This window comes from Culex pipiens, chromosome 3 (assembly GCF_016801865.2).
Source record: "Culex pipiens pallens isolate TS chromosome 3, TS_CPP_V2, whole genome shotgun sequence".
NCBI lineage: Eukaryota > Metazoa > Arthropoda > Insecta > Diptera > Culicidae > Culex > Culex pipiens.
In genome coordinates this window covers 117,853,357-117,881,098 of record NC_068939.1, presented here as the reverse complement: position 1 = coordinate 117,881,098, position 27,742 = coordinate 117,853,357, and the positions used below count along the sequence as shown (strand labels likewise).

Sequence of the window (27,742 nt, the reverse complement as noted above, 5' to 3'; positions counted from 1 at the left end):
AAACCTTCGCAGGACAAATCCGACACCGGCGTGCGCAAGCTGCTCGAGGACGGCCGCCTCCCGCTCGAGCGCCTGCTGGTGGAGACCGATTCGCCCTTCATGTACCCGAACACGCGCGCCTCCAAGCTGCCGCAGCACGTCAAGACCGGGCTGACGGAGCGCTCGCTGCTGTACCTGCACCGCTACTGCACCTTCCAGCGGAACGAACCGTGCAGTCTGCCGGCGATCGTCGAGATGATTGCGGCGTTCATGAACAAAAAGCCCGAGGACGTGGGGCTGGCGACGGCCTTCAACGGGCTGAAACTATTTGGGCTGTCCCAGTAGGAGGAGGAGGAGGAGGTGACGACAACGACGACGCGATGAGCCAAACGAAAACAAAAAATGAATGAATTCAAACGACTTTTACAATTTCAGTGGAAAACGATTTCACTCTTCTTTTTTTCTTACGTTGATCGACGAATGATAGCGCTGCTATCATGGATTTTAAACGACTTTTTATTATATTATTCCTTACCTATGATTGTTAATCTGAACCTAGTTAGATCTTGCCCGATGTTAGTTTAGTAATTCGAAGATGAAACGTATAACCTTGTTGCTCCTATTAGTTTGAGAAGGCTGCTCAAAGAGCTACCCTGTCTATTTTACAGTGTTAAACCGTATCCTGTGTCAACCCTGTGTTTTGTTCTTACACACATCACTCTAGACTTACGACAGTATAATATAGTAGTTTTTACTAACTCTAAGCATGAACAAACGAATTGTGTTAAACTGAATTTATGTTCTATGGAAGCGAAAGACTGAAGTTACTAAACACACACGAAATCAAAACAAGAGAGTTGTAGGAAAGAGGAGGAGGTGAAACATCAACCAAATCAGATCTCGCGCGAGATTTGAACGTTACACAAACTGTACCCTCGTGTGGAGCTAAGCTCACCTTCGGAGAAACGACCCTACAATCAGGGAATCCAACCAATCTCATTTACTACACACATTCCTTGCAAAAAGAGCGGTCGTTTCTCCGAACTTTGGTGACCTGGCCCCACGGAGTCGAATGGTGGCAGAAAGGCTGTTTTAGAAGCTTCTAAATACACACGATAAGCAATTGCTAAATCACACACACACTCACATGATAATGGCTAGATAGAGTGTGCTCTTATCTGCTATGTATAATTAACTATTTATCGATTAGGTTTAGCACAGTGATTGTTATATATTCACACAGTTGAAAATATTTGCGTTGAAAGTGAACAAAAAAAACAAGTTATATGTATAGTAGCAAGAAGAAAAGTGCCATAGAAGAATATCCTTCCCCTTCAAAGGATACATTTGAATGTAAAACGTGACACTCTGTATTCGTAGTGTAAATTATTGAGATTGAGAAATAAAAACGACTATATTTTTATAAAAAGATAACTTCTTTCTTTATTCCTCAATTGAACTCCATCGTCTCCACAACGGCCGCCGGATCGTCCAACCGAATCCGGTGCTTCTTATTTTCATAGTACCGTTTACTAAACGCGCACAACTTGCACCGAACCTCGACGTAGCTCAGCTTCTTGTGCCGAAAGTCACTGTAGCTTGCCGTCGAACTTGAACTCAACGCTACGCCACATCGGGCGCAAAGTGTCCGCTTGATGGCCGGTTCCCTACGAAGAGAAAATTCTTTTAATTTCTTTTATACCCCTCCGAAAAGAATCCCAATCGGTCAACGACACTCACACGCGCAGCACCGCCTTCTTGCCCACCGCCTTCATCAGCTTGCCGTAGCACCCGGACAGGGCGGGCGCGCTCTCCGCCATCAGCACGGACGCCTGGTACAGGAAGTTCATCCGCTCGTACGAGTCCCGGCCCGGGCAGAGGCGGGCCTGCTTTTTGGCGTTGCCATTTCCATTGCTGTTGTTGTTTTGTTTGCCATTGTTGTTGTTTTTGGGAGGTTGCGGTTTGTTATTGGTTTCTTCCTCGGCAGACATTTTTAAACTGGTGGAACGCAACGAAGTTTTGAAAGATACAAGAAATGGTTACACGTAAACCCGGGTTTGATTAGGTAATTTTAGATTAAAGGAAATTAAACAAGCATATAACGAATGTCAAGGTAATAGTGTTGACAAGAAATAAATAAATCAAACAAAAAAAAGTATTTACTCAAAACTTTAGATAAAGTGCTGTGAGATGATCAACATGTAAAGGTATCAATAATTTGAAAAGGGTTAGCTCAGGCAGTTCTTTACTCCCAATTTCAAATTTGCGACCTCGAAATCTAAGGTTTGTTTTCAAAATGTCCTAAGCTGCATTTGTTAATTCTCGTTCAATTTACGAACTGGCTTCAAATTGGTCATCCGCACATCCTTTCAATGATAAAACAATGAAAACTCAATTTGTTTCAGAGAAAACATCGAATAAGTGTCGGAAATTTTACTTAGGTTTTGAAATATTATGATCATTCATCCATCATTTTTCTGATACAACGAATAAGTCTTTCAAACATATGTCACACGGTAACACGGAACAAGCCAGAGTGGTTTTGGCATTCGTGTATTGTATTTTTATTTTGGCCAGATGCTAGTTTCATATGTACAAACAATCCATGAAAATTTCAGGCAGATTGGTGAGGTCGATGCGAGATGGGTATGCTTTGCTCATGGACTCGCTCTTGAGCCATAAAATTTTATGGGTTGTTTGTACATATGAAACTAGCATCTGGCCAAAATATGAGCACTCTAGGTCAACAGGAAGTGGGGCAAATCGGGACACAAAGTTTGAAGGTTCAAAAACGTCAAAAATCTTCAAAAGGCTATAACTTAGGCAAAATTCAATTTAATTTCAAAATTCAAAATGCATCTGAAAGGACTTGAAAAATGCAACAAAATGCCAATTGGTTAAATTTAAAGGGATTTATTGGCATTTTAGTGAAAAAATAGCATAATTTTCAAACTCAAATAAAAAAGTGGTCCATCCAGATATCAACTCGCTTCGACCTGCAGCTTGTAGGGGACATCTGGGACTACCATCTGAGACTGAGAACGTTTTGGGTAAGGCAGTTTAACATATTAAATATACACTTTTACTTTTAGTTAATTTTTTGGTTGTATATTTTTGCTCGGGGGACCCCTTAGATCCCATTTTCTGGTGATAATTTTATCATATTCGTGTTCCTGAGACAATTTCACAATAGAAACATGCATGAAAATGTATATTTTCATCCATTTTAGCCCTTTAAAAAATAAAAGTTGAAAAAAAATCTTCGATTCACATTTATTGAAAATCAAGTTCGTTTCCAAGGATACTAGATGACATAAGAAAAAGCAGCTTCCTATTTTTTTTAAACTTTCATTTTTAAAGAGTTAAAATGCATGAAAATAAACATTTTTATGCATGTTTCTATTGTGAAATTGTCTGGATGGAACACTTTTTTATTTGAGTTTGAAAATTATGCTATTTTTTCACTAAAATGCCAATAACTCCCTTTAGATTTAACCAATTGGGGTGTTCTATCCTGCATTTTGTTGCATTTTTTAAGCTTTTTGCCTTTCTTACTAAAGAAAGGTATAGGTTTTACTTTAAGCCAGGACGTCATTTCCAGCTTCGTAAATATGTCGATTCAGCATGAATTTTAAACCGAAAAATCGCTAAAAAATCACACTGCATCGATTTTCGACGCTCTATCGATTCACCTTGATAGAACTCGTCTATCTCGAACCCTCGAATTTTGAGAAAATAAATTCCGTGGAGGTCGAGTGATGTTCGTATGTGGTAAAATTTTGCAAAATTTTGTGTCGCGCCGTTCTCAGCTTCCATAAATCCGATTTCGATTCTCCTAAATGCAGATGAAAGCTAGTGTGCTGAACCTGGGCGAGTTGCCGCGCAAATTTCGAATTATCCATCTGTTTTCGGATGCGGCCAGACTTTTCCAGAAAATACACAGTTTCCAAATGAAAATATGGTCAATTTTTTTCATGTTCATATCTTTTATTTATCTCAAAAATTGCATTTTTCGAGCTCTACAACCTCCCAAATTTTCATCCAGATTCATAATATGGTTCTGGAGTTAGAGCCGTTTGATTGACCTACCATAAGAAACAAAATCCCTAAAAAAAGGTAAAAGCCCACCTGGTGACCTTCGCCAACATTTTTCATTTCTGATTTTATTCGAAATTTCTTGCTACATTCATAGTACACACCATGAGTGAGCATCTGAAACAAATTTGACATCGATCGGCAATCCCGATCAATTTTTAGAACGATTTACTTTTTGCCTTTCTTACTAAAGAAAGGTATAGGTTTTACTTTAAGCCAGGACGTCATTTCCAGCTTCGTAAATATGTCGATTCAGCATGAATTTTAAACCGAAAAATCGCTAAAAAATCACACTGCATCGATTTTCGACGCTTCGTCGCCAAGGCAACAAGTTGTCAAGTTGAGCTTCGAATACTGGCGCGAGAATGCTGGCGCATATGTTTCGGCTCGACTTATACTCGTTCGTAGTAGCTTGTCTACCGATGTTTCCTTCAACATGTAAGATATCGTAGCTTTTCGGTTTCTTTTGCTCTCTCAGTTTTTACATAACTGTCCAATGTTTATGCAAAAACTTTTTTGACATAGGACATTCATCCGGGTACAATCAATTTGTTTCCCGTGTGCTCCTAAAATCGCCTTTAAGTAGGCTTCATTTGTCGTGTCGTTTTATTAAACAGAGTTCATTGGATTCCAATAGGAGCTTTCAAAGCTTCTAAGCTTTATATCGTTTTCAAAGTTTTCAATGCTCGCGACGCCAATGGCTATCTACCTAAGGTATTGCGATTGAGTGTGTAGTGGTGCGGTTGTAAAAATATCTATCTCTGACTCTCTCACTTTCGTAGACGCTGAATGGCAAGCTTCCCACTGTGCGGTTAACTCGGTTTTGCTTTGCGCCTGCTTTGTTCGGTTTTTGGGCTCGTACCAAAACTAAAAAACCAAAACCGCGGTGTGTGTCGTCACTTGCGCATTGGAAGCTAAGAATTTGTACGATTAAAAATATTCGATAGGTGAAAATTGTGTTTTCAATTTCTTTTAGAAAACACATCATTAATAATACCTTGCTTTCATCATAAGATTTTTTGTATCAAGTCGATGTTGTGACTTGAGAGAAGTTATATTCTTTAGTAAGAAAGGCTCTATCTCACCCCTGGTGGGATTAAATCGGGTTTTTAGATGCATTTTGAATTTTGAAAATAAAATGAATTTTGAAATTAAATTGAATTTTGCCTAAGTTATAGCCTTTTTAGGATTTTTGACGTTTTTGAACCTTTAAACTTTATGTCCCAATTTGCCCCACTTCCCGTTGACCTAGAGTGCTCATATTTTGGCCAGATGCTAGTTTTATATGTACAAACAACACCTGAAAATTTCAGGCAGATTGGTGAGGTCCTAACGACATCCCATACAAAGGGGTATGCCCTGTTCGTGGACTCGCTCTTTATTTAAACTATTGTAAGTGTTTTGGTATACCATAGAAAAACATTTAAATTTATGAATTCAATGTAGTAGGCTTATGCTTTAATGTTCCTAAAACAGCCTAAAACTATTTTTGATTCAATTTAAAAAAAATGTGTTTTCCAACTATTTTCCAGGGTACACGAATCCGAGGTCCGTTTTTTGATATCTCGTGACGGAGGGACGGTACGACCCCTTCCAGGGGCGCCGACTCTGGGGGGGCACGGTACTTTTTGCCCCCCCCTGAAATTTGGCTGGGGGGCAGCCCATACATTGTGCCCCCCCAGAAATTTTGGAAGAAAAATATTATTGTTTCAAATATAAAAATATCACAGAAATAACTGAAAATAATATCTAAAACTTAAATGGAACATTGTTTGTACACACGGATAGAATTCTTGTAAGCGAATCCGTAAATTAGTTCAAAAACATTCGTTGTTTTCGAAATCGCTGAAGTTTTTTGAACAAAATTATTAACAATTTTCTGGATTTAGATGCATACCCTCAAAAAATATGCCAAAAATCAGGGAGTAGAAAATAATACTAAAAATTTTGGAAGAAAAATATTATTGTTTCAAATATAAAAATATCACAGAAATAACTGAAAATAATATCTAAAATTCTAAAATTCTAAAATTCTAAAATTCTAAAATTCTAAAATTCTAAAATTCTAAAATTCTAAAATTCTAAAATTCTAAAATTCTAAAATTCTAAAATTCTAAAATTCTAAAATTCTAAAATTCTAAAATTCTAAAATTCTAAAATTCTAAAATTCTAAAATTCTAAAATTCTAAAATTCTAAAATTCTAAAATTCTAAAATTCTAAAATTCTAAAATTCTAAAATTCTAAAATTCTAAAATTCTAAAATTCTAAAATTCTAAAATTCTAAAATTCTAAAATTCTAAAATTCTAAAATTTTAAAATTCTAAAATTCTAAAATTCTAAAATTCTAAAATTCTAAAATTCTAAAATTCTAAAATTCTAAAATTCTAAAATTCTAAAATTCTAAAATTTTAAAATTCTAAAATTCTAAAATTCTTAAATTCTAAAATTCTAAAATTCTAAAATTCTAAAATTCTAAAATTCTAAAATTCTAAAATTCTTAAATTCTTAAATTCTTAAATTCTTAAATTCTTAAATTCTTAAATTCTTAAATTCTTAAATTCTTAAATTCTTAAATTCTTAAATTCTTAAATTCTTAAATTCTTAAATTCTTAAATTCTTAAGGGTGCACAGTAACGAAGGAAGTTGTTGTCTTATTTTTCCAAAATTGCCAAACTTACGGACCCAATCCTGCAACAACGGGATTGTAAAATTAGTCAAACTTTGTAAATTACTTTGTGGACAGTACTTTAGGGGATAAATGAAAAATCATATCGATAGTTCCCGTAGTTTTGACGATACTAAAATGTCCGTAACAAAATTCTGGGTGCAAAAGCTCTGGTTGATGTGCACCGTTAAATTCTTAGATTCTTAAATTCTTAAATTCTTTATTTCTTTAATTAAAAAAAAATGATTGATGTATGATAGTTTTGAAATTTTCGATTTTATTGCTATTTCTAAATTTCTGAATTTCTGCTTTTGATTTCTTAACATTTTCAAGCCATAAGTTTTTTTTAATTCTAGAATTTTTTTACACTATTATTTTTTTTATTTTTGGAATATTGAATTTGGTGTATCGGTTATTTTTTTCTAAATTGCAGATTTGAAAAATTGATGTTTTTTTAAATGTGTATTTGTATTTTTAAATTTCTGAAGTCCTAAATTTTTGCTTAAATTCCCCATATTTAACATTCTCAATCACGTTCTAATAAATCATCTATTAAAAAAAATAGATTGCGGATGAAAAAAAATCGTATCACATCGTAATAAAATTATTAAAATTCGTGATATACATGAAACTTTAACATCTAATCGCCACTCTTACCTATCGATTTCGGAAAACAACCGTGCCCCCCCAACATTTTGGACTAGTCGGCGCCCCTGACCCCTTCCATTTTTTACCATGCGAAAAAGAGGTGTTTTTCAATAATTTGCAGCCTGAAACGGTGATGTGATAGAAATTTGGTGTCAAAGGGACTTTTATGAAAAATTAGACGCCCGATTTGATGGCGTCCCAGAATTCCTAAAAAAATATTTTTCATCGAAAAAACACTAAACAAGTTTTTAAAACTCTGCCAATTCCATAACTTAACTGTACATTATTTTGGAACTTTACATTTTAAGGGAAATTTAATGTACTTTTTGAATCAAAATTAACCCAGGAGGCCATTTTTTCACACCCAGAAGGGTGTTTTTTCTAACTTTGCAGGGTTATTTTTTTAGAGTGTAATAATGTTCTACAAAGTTGTAGAGCAGACAATTACAAAAAAAATGATATATATATATATTAGGATGTAACAAAAATGACTTTTTGGCGGGCATTCAAGGGTTTGTTCCGGTGGGCATACTAAGCCCAAATCCAAAATATAAGCTTGATTGGACGAAACAGGAGCTGGCGCTCCGCCCTTCAATTTTAAATGGGAGCACCCTGGAGCTCGGTACAGTACTTCAAAGTTTAGTATTTTTTCAAAAAATCGGTCCCGGCAAAAAAGATATGCGTCGTGCCTCGCGACGCCCTAGACGCCATTTGATTTTGCCGGGGCCGATTTTTCGAAAAAATGCCAAACTTTGAAGGTCTGTACCGAGCTCCAGGGTGCTCCAAATTTCAATGTTATATATACCAAAAGATGCGCACATTTAAAATTGAAGGGCGGAGCGCCAGCTCCTGTTACGTCCAATCAAGCTTATATTTTGGATTTGGGCTTAGTATGCCCACCGGAACAAACCCTTGAATGCCCGCCAAAAAGTCATTTTTGTTACACTCTAATATAATATACATAACTGGAGTTTTTTTTTTTTTGAAAAGGTCCAATAAACCAAATTTCCAGTTTTTGCTTTTTGGGTGTTTTTAGAACCGCCTTGAGTCAGGAGTATTAAAAAACGCCCAAAAAGCAAAAACTGAAAATTTGGTTTATTGGTCCTTTTAAAAGAAAACTCCAGATAAGAAGTTTGCTTATAAACATCAGGAGTTATCGTGATTCTATGAAAAAAAAATTGGGAACAGTTACTTTTTGCGTTTCTCTTTGTTTCTCTTTGGCTGTCGCGGGTGACCATGAACGGCCATGATCGACGACGACCAACTTTTTATCGTAAAATCGCGATAACTCGTGATGTTTATTTGCAAACCCGTTATGTTCATATATCACATTTTTTGTAATTGTCTGCTTTACAACTTTGTAAAACATTGTTACACTCTCAAAAATAACCCTGCAAAGTTAGAAAAAAAACACGAAATTATAAATGAAAATCAATGTAGATTCGAAAGTAGGGGAAATCTACCCTTTCCAATCAAAAACCTATCTTCGTCATATGGAGAGTTTGATGCTCGATTAAAGCTCCAAAAATACTATTTGGGCTATAAACTTACCAGCAACAGCACCGCCTCGAGTAAGCACGCAAATGTATGCCACTTACTGGCCAAAAAGATCACATTTAATGCACTTTTGATCATAATTTGTATTTTGCGAGACCACTTCTCATCATTTTGTTGGCACACACAGTGACACACACGAGAATCCCTCAAACGCTTAATGAATATCGCCAAAATTAACTTTTCACTTTCGCTTACTTTTTCACGGCGCTTAAGATATGAAATTGCTTCCAACTACCGGCAACATGTTCTTTTGATCATTATTAAGGCACTCAATTGAAGAATAATCCCGAAAAATGTAATAAATTAGCAAGCGCCATCAAAAAAACAAACGCGCCAAGTCGTTTGACGTTTCAATTTTCACTTTGCATTCCACTCGAAGGCTGAAGAAAACCGAGCGAGAGACGAAGGCAAAAAAGAACAAAGGCTGGCCGTCCACACCACCAGCAGCACAGCCAGCGATGCCAGGAAACTTTCCCTATAAATGCCACTTTTCGTGAGTGTTCGTTTGAACTGTCAGCGCAAATGGCAACACTCGACAGAGTGTTGGAAGAAAAAAGAACTAAGCCGATATTAGAAAAATGGGCGTGGCCCAATGCATTCGCCTCGATTAGAATACCCTTGGGAATTTTTTTTGTTAAATGCTTGGTAAAGAAATAGAATAACTTTTAGTGAAAGTGAAAATAAACCGAAATGTTCACAAAAACTTGCTCTACTCGTTGGTGTACTTGGTTTTAGTAAAATTCAAGGGAGACTCTAGATTATCCAGCATCATTCAAACACGACCGCTTATTAGGATTAAAATGGGTAGATTTCCCCTACATTAGCATTAGCATTTTAAGACGCCCTATCCACGGATGGCTCCACAACGCTTATCCCACTGTTTGGTCTGGTTGTATTAGACCCTCATCCGGAACAATAATTCAACACGGAAGATACCTTGAGTGTATAATACTACCCAGGGCAAAGGGGGTTCTCGCCGGGTCCAAGCTACCCTCTGGGGAACGGAAGGAATGTTAGTAAACACCTATCTAAAGTGCACAAGGATCCCTGCGTCACCTTTAGTGGTACAGATGTTTGTAGGGAGGTTTTGGACTCAATGTTAGTAGACAGGTAAGACTCTAGAATATACCTCGAAAGGTATTGTGGGTGATACGTAAGTTTGTTTAATTGTTAGGGGTTTTCTGCAAAATTAGCATTTTTGTTAGATTGTTGTATTTAAACTCATTCAGCCGGCTTCAGAGTGCACTTAATAAGATTAATTTTTTTTCATCGTAACTATCCTAAACTATTTCTTTTGAAATCTAACTGGTTTTGTATTTTAACCTGTAAACCATTTACATATTGATTTATCAATATTTTAAAGTGTTGTAAATTTATAGTCTGTACTGAATATTGAAGCGATTCTTGATTTTTTTTAATAAAAGAAAAGAACAGAAATTCAAAGGAAATTGATACGACAAGTGAGAGCTTTTAAGTGAGTGCTCCTTACAAAGACTTCTTCAAACTGATTAAGTTTAGAAATAGAAGAAAAAGATTTGGTAAATTAAGATTAACGCGAAGATTACAGACTGAGTTTTTTTTTCGAAAAGTACTTTAAAACTTTTTTAGTGTTTTTTTCGATGAAAAATACGTTTTTTTGGAATTCTGATTCGCCATCAAATCAGGCGTCTAATTTTACATAAAAGTCCTTTTGACACCAAATTTCTAACTCATCACCGTTTCAGGCTGCAAAATAATGGAAAACACCTCTTTTTTCGCATGTTCAAAAATGAAAGGGGTCGTACCGCCCCTCCGTCACGAGATATCATAAAACGGACCTCAAATTCGTGATCAGGGACAAAAGTTACCCCTTAGAACAAAGTTTCATGCAAATTGAAGAGGGGTCGGGGTCGTCATCCCGCCACAATAAAAATTTAGAACCACCCTAAAATTTTGATCACCCTAATGTCCACCACACCTGCCATTTTTATATGACAAAAAAAATAGTGGAAATTCTCGTATGTTTGGCAGGGTTAAGTATTCATTAAATAGAAACTTGCTTGCTCTATGTAAGATTTGATTTTTCTACCTCGAAAACGAAAATATTTTTACCGGAAAGCTCGTCAAATTTCGCATAAGTTTGCCTTTGACATCATGCTTCTCAAACGTCATGCTTGAGTGCAGCTGGCTCCATTATGGCTTATATAGGATAAGTTATCCTGTATTACATGCCTACAATGTTTCACTGAAATTGGAAAGGGTTGACTAAAAAAGTACCTGAAATTTTCCTGTTTTGGGCTGAATTGCTCAGTAGTATATTTACCAAATCAAATCAAACTTGATCCCTTGAAAATGTCTGTTTTCGAAACACTGGAAAAGTGCAACAAGACAAATTACCGATCGCATCATATTCTAAAAAATAGGAATTCTTCTTTTCAACTATTTTTGAAGATCAAAAATCAGTTTAAAATTTATTATTATCAAGAATTTTACCTTTCTCATGTCTTGAAACCGAGTTTTTTGATTTGTAAAATTTAAATTGTGCAACTAACTAACTTTTACTAACTGTTTTGACTAGTACAGTACAGACATATTTAACACTGATGAATACCGTCTAAGCAAAATAGAACATCTACCAGCTCATGCCAAAAACATAAACACACCTGTCTGACACACCAAAGCTCAGACAAACTCATTCTCCTCGGGATCTCAGGTGCTCGACTTCGACACTCTTCTTCCATCCTTGTCTTTACCTCAAGTCTTTTTCCATCTTCATCTTCTCCGCCATTCTGCTCGATTACCTGATCGTGCCCATACATTGTCGTTTGGCACGGTTTCACTATTTCCGTGAATTTGACAAGACTTCAACGATACGTCAAGCAATCGTTTTCAAGCTTATGGTTAAATTGGACATAATTTTTTTATGTTTTGAAATTATTTAAATGATTTTTGAGGTGCATTTCACAAAACGATACTTGTCTTATTTTGTGTCATAAAAAAATTAAGTCGATTTTTTGAAAATTTAATTTTCATCCAAATTTTATGATACATGCTCAATGGATTACCCAACGCGATTGGTAGTGAGCAATGTATTTCTTATGGAGCGAACTGTCAAACTACCACTCGAATCGGGTATTCCATTCCATTATTAAGGTTGTAGAAGGTGTCCTTCACTCTTCAGGCAATGACTGTCAATGATGGTTCTGAATTCAGGGTCCAGAAATAGTAAATTGGAATGAAAAAATAATCACGATTTGTAAAATTCTTTTACAAAAAACACAAAGAAAACCATTTTTTGATTGATACATTCTGAATCAAGATTTGAATGTTTTTCTAAAATAAACATGGCCGCCAAACGGCTGATCTGGAATGATGCCTTTTAGAGCCTTAAATGATGACTTATGGTACCATAGAGCATCAATGAGAACTGATATGCTCGACCAGTTTGATCATCCTAAGGTCACCAAGTGATCATCGCGATCATACTATCACTTGGCCAGCTCAAGCTTAAAACAAGCTTATTTCACGCCGTGAATAATCCACCTGCGCCCAATCTTCTTCTCTCTTTCCCTCTGTCTGGTACACGCTTGAAGCGCTTTTGACAGCGCACGAAGCGAGAGACACTGCGCAACTTAAACTAGTTGAGCTGCTGCACGCAACACAAGACGATCGAGACGACTACAACTCCTCCAGAGAGCAAAGATGGCCCCCTGATCAACAGGTAGTTCGAGCGAACCGTCCGAGAGGTGCCAGCGCGATTGTTTTCGTTCGTTCCGCGGAATTCAAAGTCGAACCTTGTAAAATGTAGTGACCGCACCGTCGGTTCGGAATCGGATTTTTGTACGGCGGATATTCCGGTTGATCTTGATCGTGCGCTGCGATCGCGTCACAAATGTTGCGTTCCAAGTGGACATTAGCAAGCTTAAGTGGATTGTGTTTACGCCTCGGAAAATGTTAACATTGCTGAGCGAGTTGCACTTTTGGTCCACCAAGGAGGACATCACCGTCAAGGACACCGATCTGGGAGCGACCAAGTGAGTATCGCTTCTTCAGGGGGGCACGTGATAATTACGGCAGAACCCAACTTGGCTTGCAGATTTCTTAATCGATTACGCCAAGTCGCTGTGCTTCCCACATCGGGGGCAGGTCGTCGCGCAAGCTATTGTCTTTGTGTCAGGCCCCTTATTTGCAGAAGAGCCAGCCCAAACTAGCACTTTGCGCGATCTTTTCTCACCGCGAGGCTTCTGCTCTTTCTGCAAACAATGATAAACCACCGATGAAAAGTGATTATTTTTTCGGGGGGCTTGTATTTATTTAAGTTATGTCACTCTCATCTTGGACATCTTGCCGTGTTCTGCTTTTTTTTGTAGGTACTACGAGAAAAAGTCCGAAAATGCAAAATCAATATACTCGGAGGGCAAGAAGCACTACTTTGAGGCGCGCGGCTTCAAGTGGAACGTGGACAACAAAAAGCCCAACAAGCTGCGCAATGCGCTCAAGCTGCTGGAAGAAGAACTTCGCCAGCGGCGAATCGTGTTCTGCAAGTGGAAGAACAACCTCATCGTGCAGATCATGCTGTCCAACGGGCTGCTCATCCACGTTGCCATCAACCCGTTCACCGGCGACATCAACCGGATCTACTTTGACAAGTACTTCATCGGCAAGCTCATCTCCGAGCAGATCACCGACGTGATCATCACCCAAACCCACGTCCTCGTCTCGTACAACGAGAACCAAATCACCTTCGTGCACCTGCAGAAACCAACGCCCAAACGGAACAACCTGGAGAAGATCGCCCTCATGGACCCCCGTATCTACAACGTGATCATCGGCGGCCCAACCACCCGCAAGATCCCCAAACACCTCGTCTGCAGCCACGCCCAGGATCTCGTCATAGTGTGGACCAAATCGTCCCAGAACGAGGTCTACCCGTGGCGACCCACCGTCAAGGACGCCGACCGGGCCAACCTGCACGTGTACAAACTGAACGGACCGAAGCTCGAGCTGCTCTGCTACTACTGGACCGAGTACGACCCCATTTCGGTGGACTTTTCCCTGCTCAACGGCTTCCAGATCCACTCGGTCGAGCAGAAGGTGTCCAAGAAGGTGAGTAGCGATTCCCACGAACATTGAATGGAGACAGGTCAGGCAAGGACACATTATGGTTATGAGGGGCGGGCGTCGTGTTACAAATTAGTGCGATATTTAGCGCGGTCTGCGATCGTTTGGTGATTTATGGTCGCAGATAGTGGCGAGTACGACTTATTATGCAGGTGAACGTTTTTGTTTTGTTGCATAGTAAAAATGAGGTGAAAAACTGGCAACGACAGAGTGTTAAATATGGATATTTTTTTTTTAAACAGGATTTATGAATAAATGTGGAGCAGTGCGTGGCCGAATGGTTACGCTGTCCGCTTTGTAAGCGGATGATTCTGGGTTCGATTCCCATCTGCTCCAACCTTCCATCGGATGAGGAAGTAAAATGTCGGTCCCGGCCTTGGTTGTTAGGCCGTTAAGTGTAGGAGTCGTCTCCATGCCATAAGTACAAACAACACACCAAACCAAGCCTACTCCGGTGGAATCGCTGGCGGCGGTTGGACTCGCAATCCAAAGGTCGTCAGTTCAAACACTGGGGTGGAAGGTTTCTTGGAGTAGAAAGAGGTTTGGGTGCTCTCCTCATTCAAGCCTTCGGACTCCTAGGTTCGAGCAGAAACTTGCAATAGAGACCACAAAAGACCCGGGGGTCGTCAATGTGGATGGTTTGATTTTTTTGATGAATACATCTATTTATTTATAGTTTTACTTAAATTTCAATGTATCGTGACTGTTACGAAGCCATTACCGGCTCCGTGGCTACGGCTTATGTCTTACAAGCAGGAGGTTCAGGGATCAAATCTCGGTCGATACCTGAAATTTGGAATCAGGAATTTGAACTTGAATATGAACAAAAACGAAAAACGAATCTGGTGGGATTCGAACTCACACCTTTGGATTGGAGGTCTTGGACGCTAAGCAGTCGGCCTTCAAAAGGATAACACACTAGTGGTGAATTGATCCGTAGTGTTGATGAAACATGTTATCTTCTCATATTATATACGCGCTGATCCCTGATTTGCCAGAGGGGATTGGAAGTCTAAATATAGATCGAGTTTCCTTCAGATGCTTCCTTCTATGTTTAGCGGGGCCGAAAAATGCCCACCGATCTCGGAATTGGACCGCAAGGAGCTCTGTCATTCTGAAATGGGTCGTTGGCAGTAGCGCGAGGGCTATCGACACGTAATACCCTGGACTGAGATAATAAGCTGTATCAGCATTCGGCATATCGACGTCGTCGTGCTATCTTGTCACACCCGCCATTTCGACGTTCCGAGAAAAACGCGTTTTAATGTTTGACCTTAAATAAATAAAAACTAGAGCACGCAATGTAAACAATAACAAACACGTTTTGTTTGGCTGACCATTCTGTGCATTGTACCGAAGTTTGGTTGAAGATGGTTGCTGGAGTCCCAAGTTATAACTACAAATGTTTACGGTAGTCAAGCTTGTATCTGTATCAAACGCGTTCTGACCTGAAATCCCTTTGGCCAGTTGTCACACTTACATCAATTTTCATGGAGTGACAAGATAGCACCCCTTACTATTAGGTTTTAGGCCGACTCGATTTGGAGGTTAGAAATTTGACAGCTTGGCTGCACTGTTTACATTTTTGCACCTTTGTCTCTGTAAAAATGCGCGTGACGTCATGAGCGCATACGCACGCACATTTTTACAGAGACAAAGGTGCAAAAATGTAAACAGTGCAGCCATGCTGTCAAATTTCTAACCTAAAAATTGAGTCGGCGTAAAACCTAATAGCTTGTGAGTTCTCTTCTTTCTCCTCGTGCTTGGGCATTCTCTTTCTATCACTCAATCTCATTTCCGCAAATTCACGAACACTCGCCGAAGATTATTTTGTTTTCTCTGTTGAACTGGCAAATTTTAGATTAGAGCAACACATGTCTCATGGTGAGAAACATTGGAAAGTGATAAACATTGAATAAAGGAGATAATTTGCGAAAAAATTGTGCACTGTATTCCGCCGGGGAATTGAACCCCGTTCTATCTCATACCGTGAGAACGCATCACAGATCTGCCAACGGAACCAAACTGGCAAATTTTGTTTTGTGGCGGCATTTGTGGCTGCGTTCTGTTAAAGGGGGATGATTGTGAATGTGGGAACGAGAGGGAAAAAAATGTCACAAGGAATAGAGCTTTATGATGTTTCGCGTACGCACACTAGCGCATCATTTGATGTTACTGGGTGACAAATTTTAACCTCACTTTATTTTCGTGTATGTACACTAGGGTGACAAGAAAAATTGAAAATTTTGGAAAATCGCAAGAGATACCCCCTGGATCGATTCTTTAGGCAAAAACAAGTAACTGTGCCAATTTTGAGCCAAATCGGTTAAGGCTAAGGGGTCGCTTTTCATCGTTGAAGTTTATATGGGGAAAATCGCAAACATGTATGGGGAAAAATATCGCTTCAGGATTTTTGCAGCAGGTGGCGCAGGTCTCGCCCAAAATTGTCCAAGTGTGAGATTCTTGTAGGAAATTTAATTACCTACAACTTTGTAGAAGGGTGCAAGACGATCCGAGTTGATCCTGATGAGTTATTAGCAATGCGATGAAAAGAAATCGGCTTATATACTTGAGAGTACACAAGGGGTATATAGGAAGTATATAAGAAAAATCACCAAAAATCAGAATCAACTCGGATCGTTTTGCACCCTTCGACAAAGTTGTAGGTAATTAAATTTCCTACAAGAATCTCACACATGGACAATTTTGGGCGAGACCTGCGCCACCTAGCAGAAAATTACTGAAACGATGTTTTCCCCCATACATTTTCGTGATTTTCCCCATATAAACTTCAACGATGAAAAGCGACCCCTTAGCCTTAACCGATTTGGCTCAAAATTGGCACAGATACTTATTTTTGCATTGCATAGGAATCGAGTCAGAGGGTATCTCTGATGTCGATTTGTTTTATTGTCCCCTAATGTAGGAGAAAGTTGATGGGTTATAACGAGCATTTCCTTAGCTTGTTGCACTTGCCCAACAAGCTAAGGAAATGCTCGTTATAACCCATCAAAATGTTAAAAAATCTGTCGGATTTTTTCATAATCATCTTATTCCAGGTCTTGACTAAGACTTTGATAGAACAAGTTTTGAAAAAATCCTTTTTTTTATGTAAAAAATTGATTTTAAAAATTTTGATTTGCCGTACGTTCTTCTCAACTAGTGGGGCAAGACGAACAACCCGTTGGGGCAAGAGGAACAATGCATGAAACAACATGTTAATTTGCTAACAATTGAACTGTTATCATTTAGATACATCAGATTAGAATGTATTTAAAACGTTTCTTTCATTTTTAGATTAAATAATAATATTTTACTAAAAAATTTATCGTTTTTACGAAAAAAAAAAATAATACTTAGATGAAAAAAAGGAAATTTTCATAATATCATTATATTTAGCATGGACAATTTTTGAAACAATTGTTTATCAGCTTTTAAGTACTTTTATGTATTTTTTTCCCAATAAAATATATTGTTGCAGCAATTTGTATTTTTTCCATACTAAAAATCAATATGGTACACTTGCCCCACCTGAACAAGATTTTTTAAAAGCTCTCAACAAAAATAACTAAAAGTTAAATCATACGTTATAATAGATGCAAGTCATTGGTATGGACACTACTGATCTAGGAAAAATAGCATTTTGATAAAATGAGCCTAAAAACGAACCCCAAGCCTTATTTTGTACCATCCAAATATTATACGAAAACAAATGTTTTAAAAAAAACTTCATTAAATCTTATGCCCCGTGGCGTTTACGTCGCTTTGGCGGTTATGTGGTAGTAGAATCAGCCTATTGCATTGCTAGCAATAATGTCTCATACTGGAAATAATCAAAATTGTAAGAATTAAGGCCGTACGTGCGATTGTTCCTCTTGCCCCATATGGTCGTCTTGCCCCACCTTCCCCTACACGCAATCAGGTTTTACGCCAACTCGGTTTTTAAGTTAGAGTTTTTACAGCTTGGCTGCACTGTGTACATTTTTGCACGTGTGTCTCAGTAAAAATGTGTGTGCGTGTCACGAGCGCACACGGCGCACACGCACCCCCTTTTTTGCTGAGACACACGTGCAAAAAAGTAAACAGTGCAGCCAAGCTGTCAAATTTCTAACCTAAAAATTGTGTCGGCGTAAAACCTAATTGTGTAAACACGTGACAGAGACCGGCAATTAGGTCCAATAATCAAGCTTGGATTTCTGATATTATTGTTTACAAAGCTTATTTTTCTGAGTACAAAGACCCTTTGTACGACCACAAAGAGTTTAAGAGCGAATCCACGAACAGGGCATACCTCTTTGTATGGGATGGGACGTCGTTTGGACCTCACCAATCTGCCTGAAATTTTCAGGGGTTGTTTGTACATATAAAACTAGCATCTGGCCTAAATATGAGCACTCTAAGTCAACAGAAAGCGGGACAAATCAGGACACAAATGATGAAGGTTCAAAAACGTCAAAACTTTAGAAAAGGCTAAAACTTAGTCAAAATTCAATTTAATTTCAAAATTTAAAAAGCATCTGAAAGGGATTAAAAAATACAACAAAATGCAGGGAGAAGCATCCCATTTGGTTAAATCTAGAGGGAGTTATTGGCATTTTAGTGAAAAAAATAGCATAATTTTCATAGGTTCGATTCCCATCTGCTCCAACCTTCCATCTGATGGTGAAGTAAAACGTCGATCCCGGCTTTAGCTGTTGTCAGGTCAGGTCGATAATTTGGATGGTTTGATTTTTTTTGATGTTTTTTTCTAATAATGTTAAGCTCGTACAATTTTTTTCTTCTAAAAACTTAAAAATTTCAATGAAAATTCAACTGCAATCAGCTTAAATCAATTTAAAATGCATTCCCCTGCATTTAAAATTATGTATAGAATGTTTGGGTTTTTTTGTAAAATAAATTCTGCTGATGCTGTTTTCTTTAAACACTTGTTGAACTTAGACTTTATGCACAATTAAAAAACCTTATTTCAACGCGTGTTTTTTTTATTATTTCGGTTAATTTTTCGCACAGTTTAAGAATTTTTATTTTGACAGAAATTGTCCGGTTCCGGTGAAGTCGGCGTTAGGGAAAGGCTAGTCCTGGCAATTCTTTCCATCCCTGTACTAACCAATGAATTACCGTTCCCTCCATTCAGGGCGACGTCACCATCGACAGCTGCATCTACCAGATCAACCGGACAAAGATGCGCCGCGTCGCGGTCACCTCAATCCCGCTGCAGACCCAGGTCTGCTGCAACGCGTTCAGCCCGGACCACGAAAAGCTGATGCTGGGCTGCATCGACGGCTCGATGATCCTGTTCGACGAGGGCCGGGGCATCACACACCTGGTGAAGGCTGCCTTCGTAAGATTTCTGTTGATTTTCATGTTTGGACTTATATTTTGACGGAGTGTGTCCTTCTTGTAGATTCCCACGTTCGTGTCGTGGCACAGCGACTCGTCGGTGGTGATGATCGCGAACGAAAAGTGCCAACTGCAGTGCTTCGACATTGCGCTGTCCTGCGTGCGGACGCAACTCGTGAGTGAGGACGTCGTTCCGTCGAGCGTGCTGGACCTGTCGAACTACTTTGCGCACCCCTGCAACCTGGCCAAGCTGTGCTGGAGCAAGAAGCCGGAAATGACGGAGCATTTGGAGAAGTTCGCCATCACGGATTCGTTTCTGCTGCTGGCGTTCGAGAACGGTCCGCTGGGATGTTTGCGGCTGGTTGGGGGAACTGGGTTGAAGGGGGACGTCCACACGTCTGGGTTAACGGCTGACGTGCTGATCCACAAGTACATCTCGCTGAATCAGGTCGAGAAGGCGATTAATATCCTGCTGAGTTTGAACTGGGACACGTACGGAGCCATGTGCCTGCTGTCGCTGCATCGAATAGCGAACCACGTGTTCAAGCAGCCGCTGGGCACGGAACGTGAGCTGCAGCTCCAGAAAGCGCTCGGGAGCTTCCTAGTACCTGTGAAACCGCTGTGTTACGAGACGGAAACGGAGTTTGGCGATCAGGTGAACGACATTACGTTGCGATTTTTCCACTACCTGCTGCGGAACAAATCGTACAACAAGGCGTTCAGCCTGGCGATCGACATCAACGATGCGGATTTGTTCCTCAAGCTGCACGACAAGGCCAAGAGCGACGGCGACCAGGAGCTGGCCAAGGAGGCGCTGAAGAAGGTGGACGACATCAACCGGATATGCACGGATCGGAGCGACAGTGAGCGTGAGTAGTTGGAATGTAACAAAATGACGAAACTTCGTGAACCCCAACAATTTTCTATTTCAGACTCCCTCTGCTCGCACTCTTCCTGTTCCTTGTGCGCGGACAGCTTCGACGAGGATGAAGACGACGACGACATCGACGCGGGCGAGGAGGACGAAGACGAATCGGAACACGAGGCCGCTCCCCCACAACTGCCACCCTCGGTTCGCACCGCCAAAACCGTCCACGCGGACGCCGCCAGCTTCAAGTCGTACTCGACCTCGTCCAGCTCGTCCAAGTCTTCGCAGATCCGACGCAACGGCAGCATCAAGCATCCTCCGCTGCCCAAGACGACGACCGCTGCCGGGTCAGCGACAGGTCGGCTGGCGTCTACGGCGAAGATCCGATCGAAGGCGGAGTTCAGCGACCGGCCACCGTTGCCGTACGTGGTGAAGAAGCCGCCGCCGACGACGATGCAGCGAAGTCAAACGGCGACTGCGCTGAAGCTGAGCAAGCAGCAACAGTCGCGTGTGGCGCAGATCAAACTGAAGGGCAAGTCGCTGAGTTCGAGCAATCTGCTGTCGGTGGCGGACAACAGCTCGCCGTACTTTGGTTCAACACAGAGCGGGAACGTGCGGGCACGGTTGAATCCTCGCGAGAAAGCTGCGAGGTTGTACTCGTCCGGGGCGAGCAGTTTGTCCATGGAGCAGTTGGACATAGCGAACAGGAATTCGAGGCAGCCTTTCTACGTTGACTTTGTGGATAGTCCTGCGGGTGGGCGACCTCCTCCAAACGGTCAGCACGTGGTGATCGACGTCGTTCCCAAGCCGCAGTCGAGCCCGAGCGCTCACAAGTTCCCGCCAACCAACATTCTCGATCAGACGATCGGCATCCCAATAGTACAAGACGAACCGGACTACGTGCGGCGTCCGCCTACAGCGCCCCAACCCCGGAAGCCCTGGTTCACGCAGCAGCCGTCCCAGTTCCGCAGCATCCCCAACACGGCCAACGCCAACAACGCTCCTCGCACCGTCATCCATCAGTACCCGCTGATATCCGGCAACATTCCGTCCAAGTTCCAGCAGTCCAAGCAGCCGTTCCAACCCGCGCTCGATGCCGTAGACCGGGCACGCTACCAGCAACGCCGCAAGGAACCACCCCCCGTAACGGCCTCAATCCTATCGAACAGTACAAATTCCTCCTCGTCGGCGGCCGGACCGTCCTTCCAACAGCCGGGCAGTTCTTCCTCGTCGTCCTCCACGAAAAAAGAAAGCGGCGAAAAGAACAAGGTCAAGTTCTCCGACACCGTCACCGTTGCCGTTGTTCCGGTAAGAAACCACCAACTTCAAACATCAAAACGCCCCAATCAAACCCCATATTCTTCCTAGGAAATCCCCCGCAAGGACAAACTCGGCGAAAAGTCCCGCAAGCCACCCCCGCAGTACAACTCGCTGATCGCGGACCCCAAGCGGGAACTGGCGGAAAGCCTGCCGCTGTGCCATCCCAACGATGACTACCTGAAGGACTTTACGCCCATGCAGGGTAACAATGCGACCTCGCGGGGGGAAATTAAACGATTGACCGAGGTTTTTCTGACCATTTCAGATGTCATCGGTAACGAGCCGGAGAACAACGACAACGGGGAGAGCAAGAAGATCCCGAACATCAAGGTGGTCCACTTTGGTGTCGTGTAGGCGGGGCCGGAGAGCAGAGCAGAAGAATCAGTATTTTTTTCTCTTTATGTTTTATAGGCTATTTTTGCACTATTTTGTAAGCTGTTGTAGTATCTTGTAAATATTTGAACCGTACTGTCTATGTTTGTACTTAAGAGTTGTATATTTATTACCTTGGTTATTTGCAATAATTCAATAAAGTTACATCATGGAATAAAATATATTTAAAGAAATCACTTTTTATTTAATCCTCATTTTACATTTTGATCCCTTTTTGTCCAATGCTTTGCTGGAATTGTCAATTGAAATTTATTTTAGTTAAACCAATCGTTTATTTTGAACAGACATAAAATTTATTTATGTCATAAACAAAAATGTTTAAATATGATTTAATTTAATATTATTTAACAAGTTCAAATATGTACTGGTTTAATGATGATCTAAGAACCAAATGTGACCGTTAAGTAACTGTTTATTTTTCTCACTTCTTTGGATGTTGGTATTTATTGTAAAATACTAAAAAACCTTTTTCAAATAGTTTTTTTTTTAAATCTAAATCAAATATAACTGAAAGTTAAATTAAACATTTGATGAATAATTTTTAATGCTTTTATAAATAATCAGGTACAAAAAAATGCAACTAAGCTAACTAAGTTAATTAAACTGCTTCAACTTGGAAACATGAATCAAAAAAGGTACTCACGTTCTTTGGTCCCGGAGTTTGAACTTCCCGCCGAATGTTGTATGCGCTCGAGCAATGAATCGATGGCGTCGTAAAAGACGAAAAAGTCGGAAGACATTTACACACTGCAATGATCACAATTTTTCAGCACAAATCAGCACTTTTGAACACAATTTTTCTGCAGTTTGAATTTTATTTTGCAATTTACACCGGTTGTAACGAAATTCCGAACCGCAGAATGTGACTGAGGGGCGCTTTTTGAAATATGTAAACAAAAACAAACCCTTGCGCTGCTGACAGCAAAAAAAAGTTTCGTCAAGTTAGTTTTCAACGAAAGTACACGCTAAACGCAAGGCACTCAACATTGATAATCAGCATTATACACTGTTCAGTTCACTGTTACACACTTGCACGCACGATCAAAATCACTCAGTTTTTGTCAAAGCCCGAACTTTCTTACAACTGAGTAAATGGGGCATCTGTCAGGTTTGAGTGGTTTTCACTAAAAATAAAAGAAAATCGCTTGGAAAGTACTCATTAATGAGTAGGAACCGAATAATTTATAACGTGAGTGAGGGATTTTTAAGTTCGCGTAGAATTACAGACGAATTTTAGCAGAAAGGTTCCACTGTTCTGGCCAGGGGCGTGACATCTATAACTCACTAAGGCTTTCTAGGCCCAGTGAAAAAAATATAATTTGACTCAAAAATGACGAACTCCTCGTCACAGTGTCCTGATGCAAACAATGATCGAGCTGCAGCTGTCACAGCCCTGCGAAGTATGTTGGCTGACATATCGGGCAGTCAGTCAAAAAAAACCAGCTAAGAGTCGCCTGACAATTTTTTTTTGCCAGAAAGAGATAGGAAACCTGATGCAAACAAACGTCCAGCTGTCATGTAAACATACTTTGAATGTATTGGTAAATTTCTGACTAGAAAGCCTTCTACAGGCAGCCCGACCGCAGCCATCACAAGCTGTCAATTACGGCACCAAAACAAAGCTAAAACAAAAAAGATTTGTCATTTATGGCACCGAACAAAAGAGCAGATTTTTAAGCGACTTTTCTTGTAATGTTGATACCACTGCGTGATTTGAACATTTCGGGCGTTCATCATTTGTTTGAACTCGGGATTCTTCGCTTAAAAATCTGGATACCCGTTTGTTTGAGTAAAACTAATAAAGGAGGTATTGGTATTAGACTATGACAAAAAAGAAACAAAAACAAACAAACTCACACTTTTTGGCAGTTTGACAGTTTGCCTGCAATTGGGTCCTAAAATGAAGCTTAGATTGCTGATATTATTGTTTACAGCGATTGAGCTTATTTTTCTGAGTACAATGACTTTTTGTACGACCACAAAGAGTTTAAAATTGATTTTTAAATCAATTTTGAAAAATTAACCTCGCGGTCCTTCTTGACAGAAAAGCTCCTACTTGACAGCTCGTTCCAAGGGGACCATAGTTGATCCATAGACTAATAAAAGACTACTCACTGGGCTCTGAACCATGACTCAACCTTTTTATGACCCCTCGGCACGTCCGGTTCACTGTCAAATATGACAGATCAAAATGTCAAGAACTGGCTCCACTGTCGATTTTCTGACGTTTCTTTTGACAAAGAACTTTGTCCTAAGGGCACTGTCTACGGGTGTCAATCCAAAAATTCGCGAAGCGAAAGTGTAACGAAATTGTGTAGTCTTTTAAATGCTTATATTTTCCACCCCATTCAAGCAATCTGTATGTTCTACCCACCAAACGAAAGGGGATGTTTTAAAGTGCAAGTCGACTACTTCATAAAGTTGATAAAACTTTGTTAAAGTACTCAAAAGTTAAGTTGAAAAATAAAAATTCAGACCGGGAAAATCCCGGTCGCTGATTGGTTGAGCGCAACCTTTCCCGAACACATTAATCAAATTCAAGTATCTAGCACTTAGCAAATTTTGCTCTCGGCCACGCTTCGAAAACGTCGAGCCGTCACAGCCAAGCGAGGTTATAAAAGAGCGCCGCGCCGCCGGTCGAAGCTCAAACGAGTCCGAAGCTTTGCACGAGGAGGATCGAGAAGCAGCAGCAGCACAGCAGAGCCGCCGAGAGGAAGGAGAGAATTGTTCTGGAAAGAGAGGCAGAGCAGGCGCGGGAGGGAAAATTGCCGGCAACTTGGAGTGTCATCATCGCATGCTTTATCATCGTCATAGGACGTTAAAATGGCCCTTTTCAGGGCCAATTCACACGAAAGAGTATTCTTTGTGTGCGCCTGGTTTCTGCCGTGCAACTACCCTTCACGAGTTTGCTCATCCGATCGATCTTGGGGAAAATCTAGAACAAAGATTGTATTTGCAATCAGTCACACCATTAGTTTTCAAAACTATACTCCAAGATTTCTATATTTCGATTTTAGTGTGGTTCCGCGAACACAATTTTAGTGTGGTTTACTACATACACACACGAGCAAATCCACAGTCGATGGCGCTTTCTTGCTACAAATACACTTGTAACACACTGTTTGGTGCTCTAGGTGGTGTGTAGTATGTGTAAAAAGATCGGAACCCAAATTTTCGCGAAGCGAAATCGTTACCAGACGATTTCCCCTCTTCGCAGACTTCCCCTCCTTTTCCTTCACGCTGATTGGTTGAACAAACCTTTCCCGATCATCCTCTCCGAGAGACATGAGATTGATGTATCTAAAATCACCTCCACTCAAGCTCATAATTTTCTGACAGCCGAGGAGTCCACATCGAGCATCGAGTGGCAGTTGCAGAATCAGAAGGGACAGCAGAAATTTCCCCCGGTCAACGACGTGGAGAGGTCGCAGGAACGGGAAGGATTGTCGCTGCAGGCCATCAAGGAAGAACTTTAGGGACCGATTTGGTCAAGCTGCTGATCTTCACCCGGAAGGCTCCGGTTAACGGCATCAAGAAGGGGTCCCCGTGTTGTTCGAGAACCTGTTCCCTTTGGGTCAAGTTGGTTGTGGTTGCGATAAAGTTTATGGTTTAAGATACTGGACATGAAATTTGACATTTCGGCAGTCGTGACCACAATCCGGAGTGGCCGGAGGCCCCGCGGTTGTTCCGAAGGGGGGACATTTGCCGAACCAAAAGAGTTGGGGCAATATGGGTATCAAACTTTAAGGTTTTTGATGATGGAAATGAAATTTGAAATTTCGGCAGTAGTGGCCACAATCCGGAATGGCCGGAGGCCCCGCGGATGTTCCGATGGGGGGACATTTGCCGAACCATAAGAGTTGAGGCAATATGGGTATCAAACATAAAAAAACGAAACTAAACTATTGGCACTACGCCCCCCGGGGCATGGCCTTCCTCTAACGTGGGATTTCTGCTCCAGCGCCTCTGACGAGACAGGAGAAACCGGGACCGACGTTTTACTTCACCATCCGATAGAAGCTCAGTGGATAAGGCGGGAATCGAACCCGCGTCTCATAGCATCATCGGGATCGGCAGCCGAAGCCGCTACCCCTGCGCCACGAGACCCAAATCAAACATCATGGATTTTGATATCGGACATGAAATTTGAAATTTCGGCAGGAGTGGCCACAATCCGGAGGCCCCGGGAATGTTCCGATGGGGGGACATTTGCCGAACCATAAGAGTTAGGGTAATTTGGGTATCAAACTTTATGGTTTTTGATACTGGACATGAAAGGTTGCATTTGACCATTATATGAAGTTAAGCAGTTAAAATAAATCGCTTATTTTAGACAGGAAGTAATAAATCGATTACTGCGATTGCATTTTTTTTTTGTACCGCGGCGTAAATCTGTTTCTGGAAATATAAAATAACTATATTGTAATCAATTAGAGCCCTGGAAAGGGCAGTTTTAATGTTTGCTGTTGAAATTTACTTTGCTGCCGCCGATTGCTTGCAACAGCCTTGCAAAAACATATCCGCATCTTGGTAACTTTCGAGTGGTGAGGGAAAGTCGATTGATTTCACCTTGATTTCTATTGAAGCTCCATTTGCAATTTCCGTGCCCTTAGTTCGATAGGACGTTGATATTATGTCTTAAAACTATTCACAAAAGAGTTGTCTTGTGTAATTATAAGGAAATCATGGGAAAATGTGGACCGGACATTCTAATCGAATATTTCAACAATTATCTTTCAAAGTTCTTTGTCATACTGGTCATGTGTAACATAACCACCTGCACCTTTTTTTTGTTTGTTTTTGTTTTGATTTGTTATTCTAAACAAACACACACGTTTGGTTTCACCCCAAGTCACCGATGGAACGTATGTCCATCGGTTCCGGGTTGGTCGGCAGCTGTCGCATCCGGTCATGTAACGTCGACTATCTGACACACAAGGAACCTTTAACCTTTACGTAAGGCATTCTGAGCTTTCCGGAAAGCCCGCGATGACGTTAGAGTGACAACTCCGGGACCGGTTCTGGGGTTCCATGTACCGGGATGGCACTCGTGACTTTTCGGTGGAATCGAATCGAGTTTCATCGATCGCGTAGGAAGTATTCAGCCGTCCTAAGACGCAGACCCTTCTGCCAGGCATCATCCGATAGGTGGCCAGGTGACCATTTCGCAGAACATGTGAATCATTAAGAAATGACGTGGACACTTCAAAAAAGACTCCCCTACTACCCGGAATTCGGTATTTTACCAATATACTCTGCGAACACATTGACCAAAAGCTTTATTTCATATATTTTCACATAATAAGTATCCTTAACCTTTTAAATAAGCCGACGACTTGGCGGCGGTAGCAGTGCCTTTTCCTCGCGGATCTTTGGTAGAGGTGATTCCAGCTCCGATGCGGTAGATCTTGAAGTTTTCCTTGATTTACATCTTCGTCTTCGTTTTGCTCACGTGCCAGCATTGCCGGTAAAAAGCTCGTCTCTTTGTCCAACCAGGTGACCATGGGCAATCCGGACAGCAGCTCTGATCCGTTCAGCTAATTCCGGCACAGCTACAACTTCCGCCAGGACATGTAGTTGAGAAAGTTGCACTGATCGTCGACTGTAGACCGGTTCCAACGTTTTGCAGCAAAACGTGTCTCGGCGGGGAATTATCACGGATCTTGTCATCACCGTGACCTTGTGGTTTCTATTCTTGAGCAGGAGCTGGTGGCTTTGGCAGGTGGGTTATGGTGAAGGTTTCCGCGTTGCTGAAGGCTGCCGCGCCAAGGTTGTT

The 27,742-nt window shown here is 40.8% G+C and overlaps 3 protein-coding genes across 3 annotated transcripts in view; 2 read left to right on the top strand and 1 right to left on the bottom strand.

The window, feature by feature from the left end:
• Positions 1 to 992, top strand: part of LOC120417904 (3'-5' ssDNA/RNA exonuclease TatD) — a 36,892-nt gene extending 35,900 nt beyond the window's left edge. The window contains exon 4 of the mRNA XM_039580134.2: positions 13 to 992. Within this exon, the coding sequence (XP_039436068.1) occupies positions 13 to 324 (312 nt within the window). The 3' untranslated portion in view covers positions 325 to 992. The remainder of the gene's footprint in view (positions 1 to 12) is intronic.
• Positions 502 to 22,766, bottom strand: LOC120417906 (uncharacterized). The gene is made up of 3 exons (XM_039580135.2): positions 22,610 to 22,766; positions 1,720 to 1,977; positions 502 to 1,646 (listed from the first exon to the last, which is right to left on the bottom strand). The coding sequence occupies exons 2-3, from the start codon at positions 1,968 to 1,970 to the stop codon at positions 1,430 to 1,432; spliced, it is 468 nt and encodes a 155-aa protein (XP_039436069.1). The 5' UTR covers positions 1,971 to 1,977; positions 22,610 to 22,766; the 3' UTR covers positions 502 to 1,429.
• LOC120417907 (WD repeat-containing and planar cell polarity effector protein fritz) lies at positions 12,555 to 22,129 on the top strand. Its single transcript, XM_039580136.2, has 7 exons — positions 12,555 to 12,958; positions 13,295 to 14,030; positions 19,180 to 19,386; positions 19,450 to 20,254; positions 20,318 to 21,561; positions 21,622 to 21,775; positions 21,839 to 22,129. Exons 1-7 carry the CDS (start codon positions 12,876 to 12,878, stop codon positions 21,925 to 21,927), a joined length of 3,318 nt encoding a protein of 1,105 aa, XP_039436070.1. The 5' UTR covers positions 12,555 to 12,875; the 3' UTR covers positions 21,928 to 22,129.
• Positions 22,767 to 27,742: the final 4,976 nt, after the last annotated feature.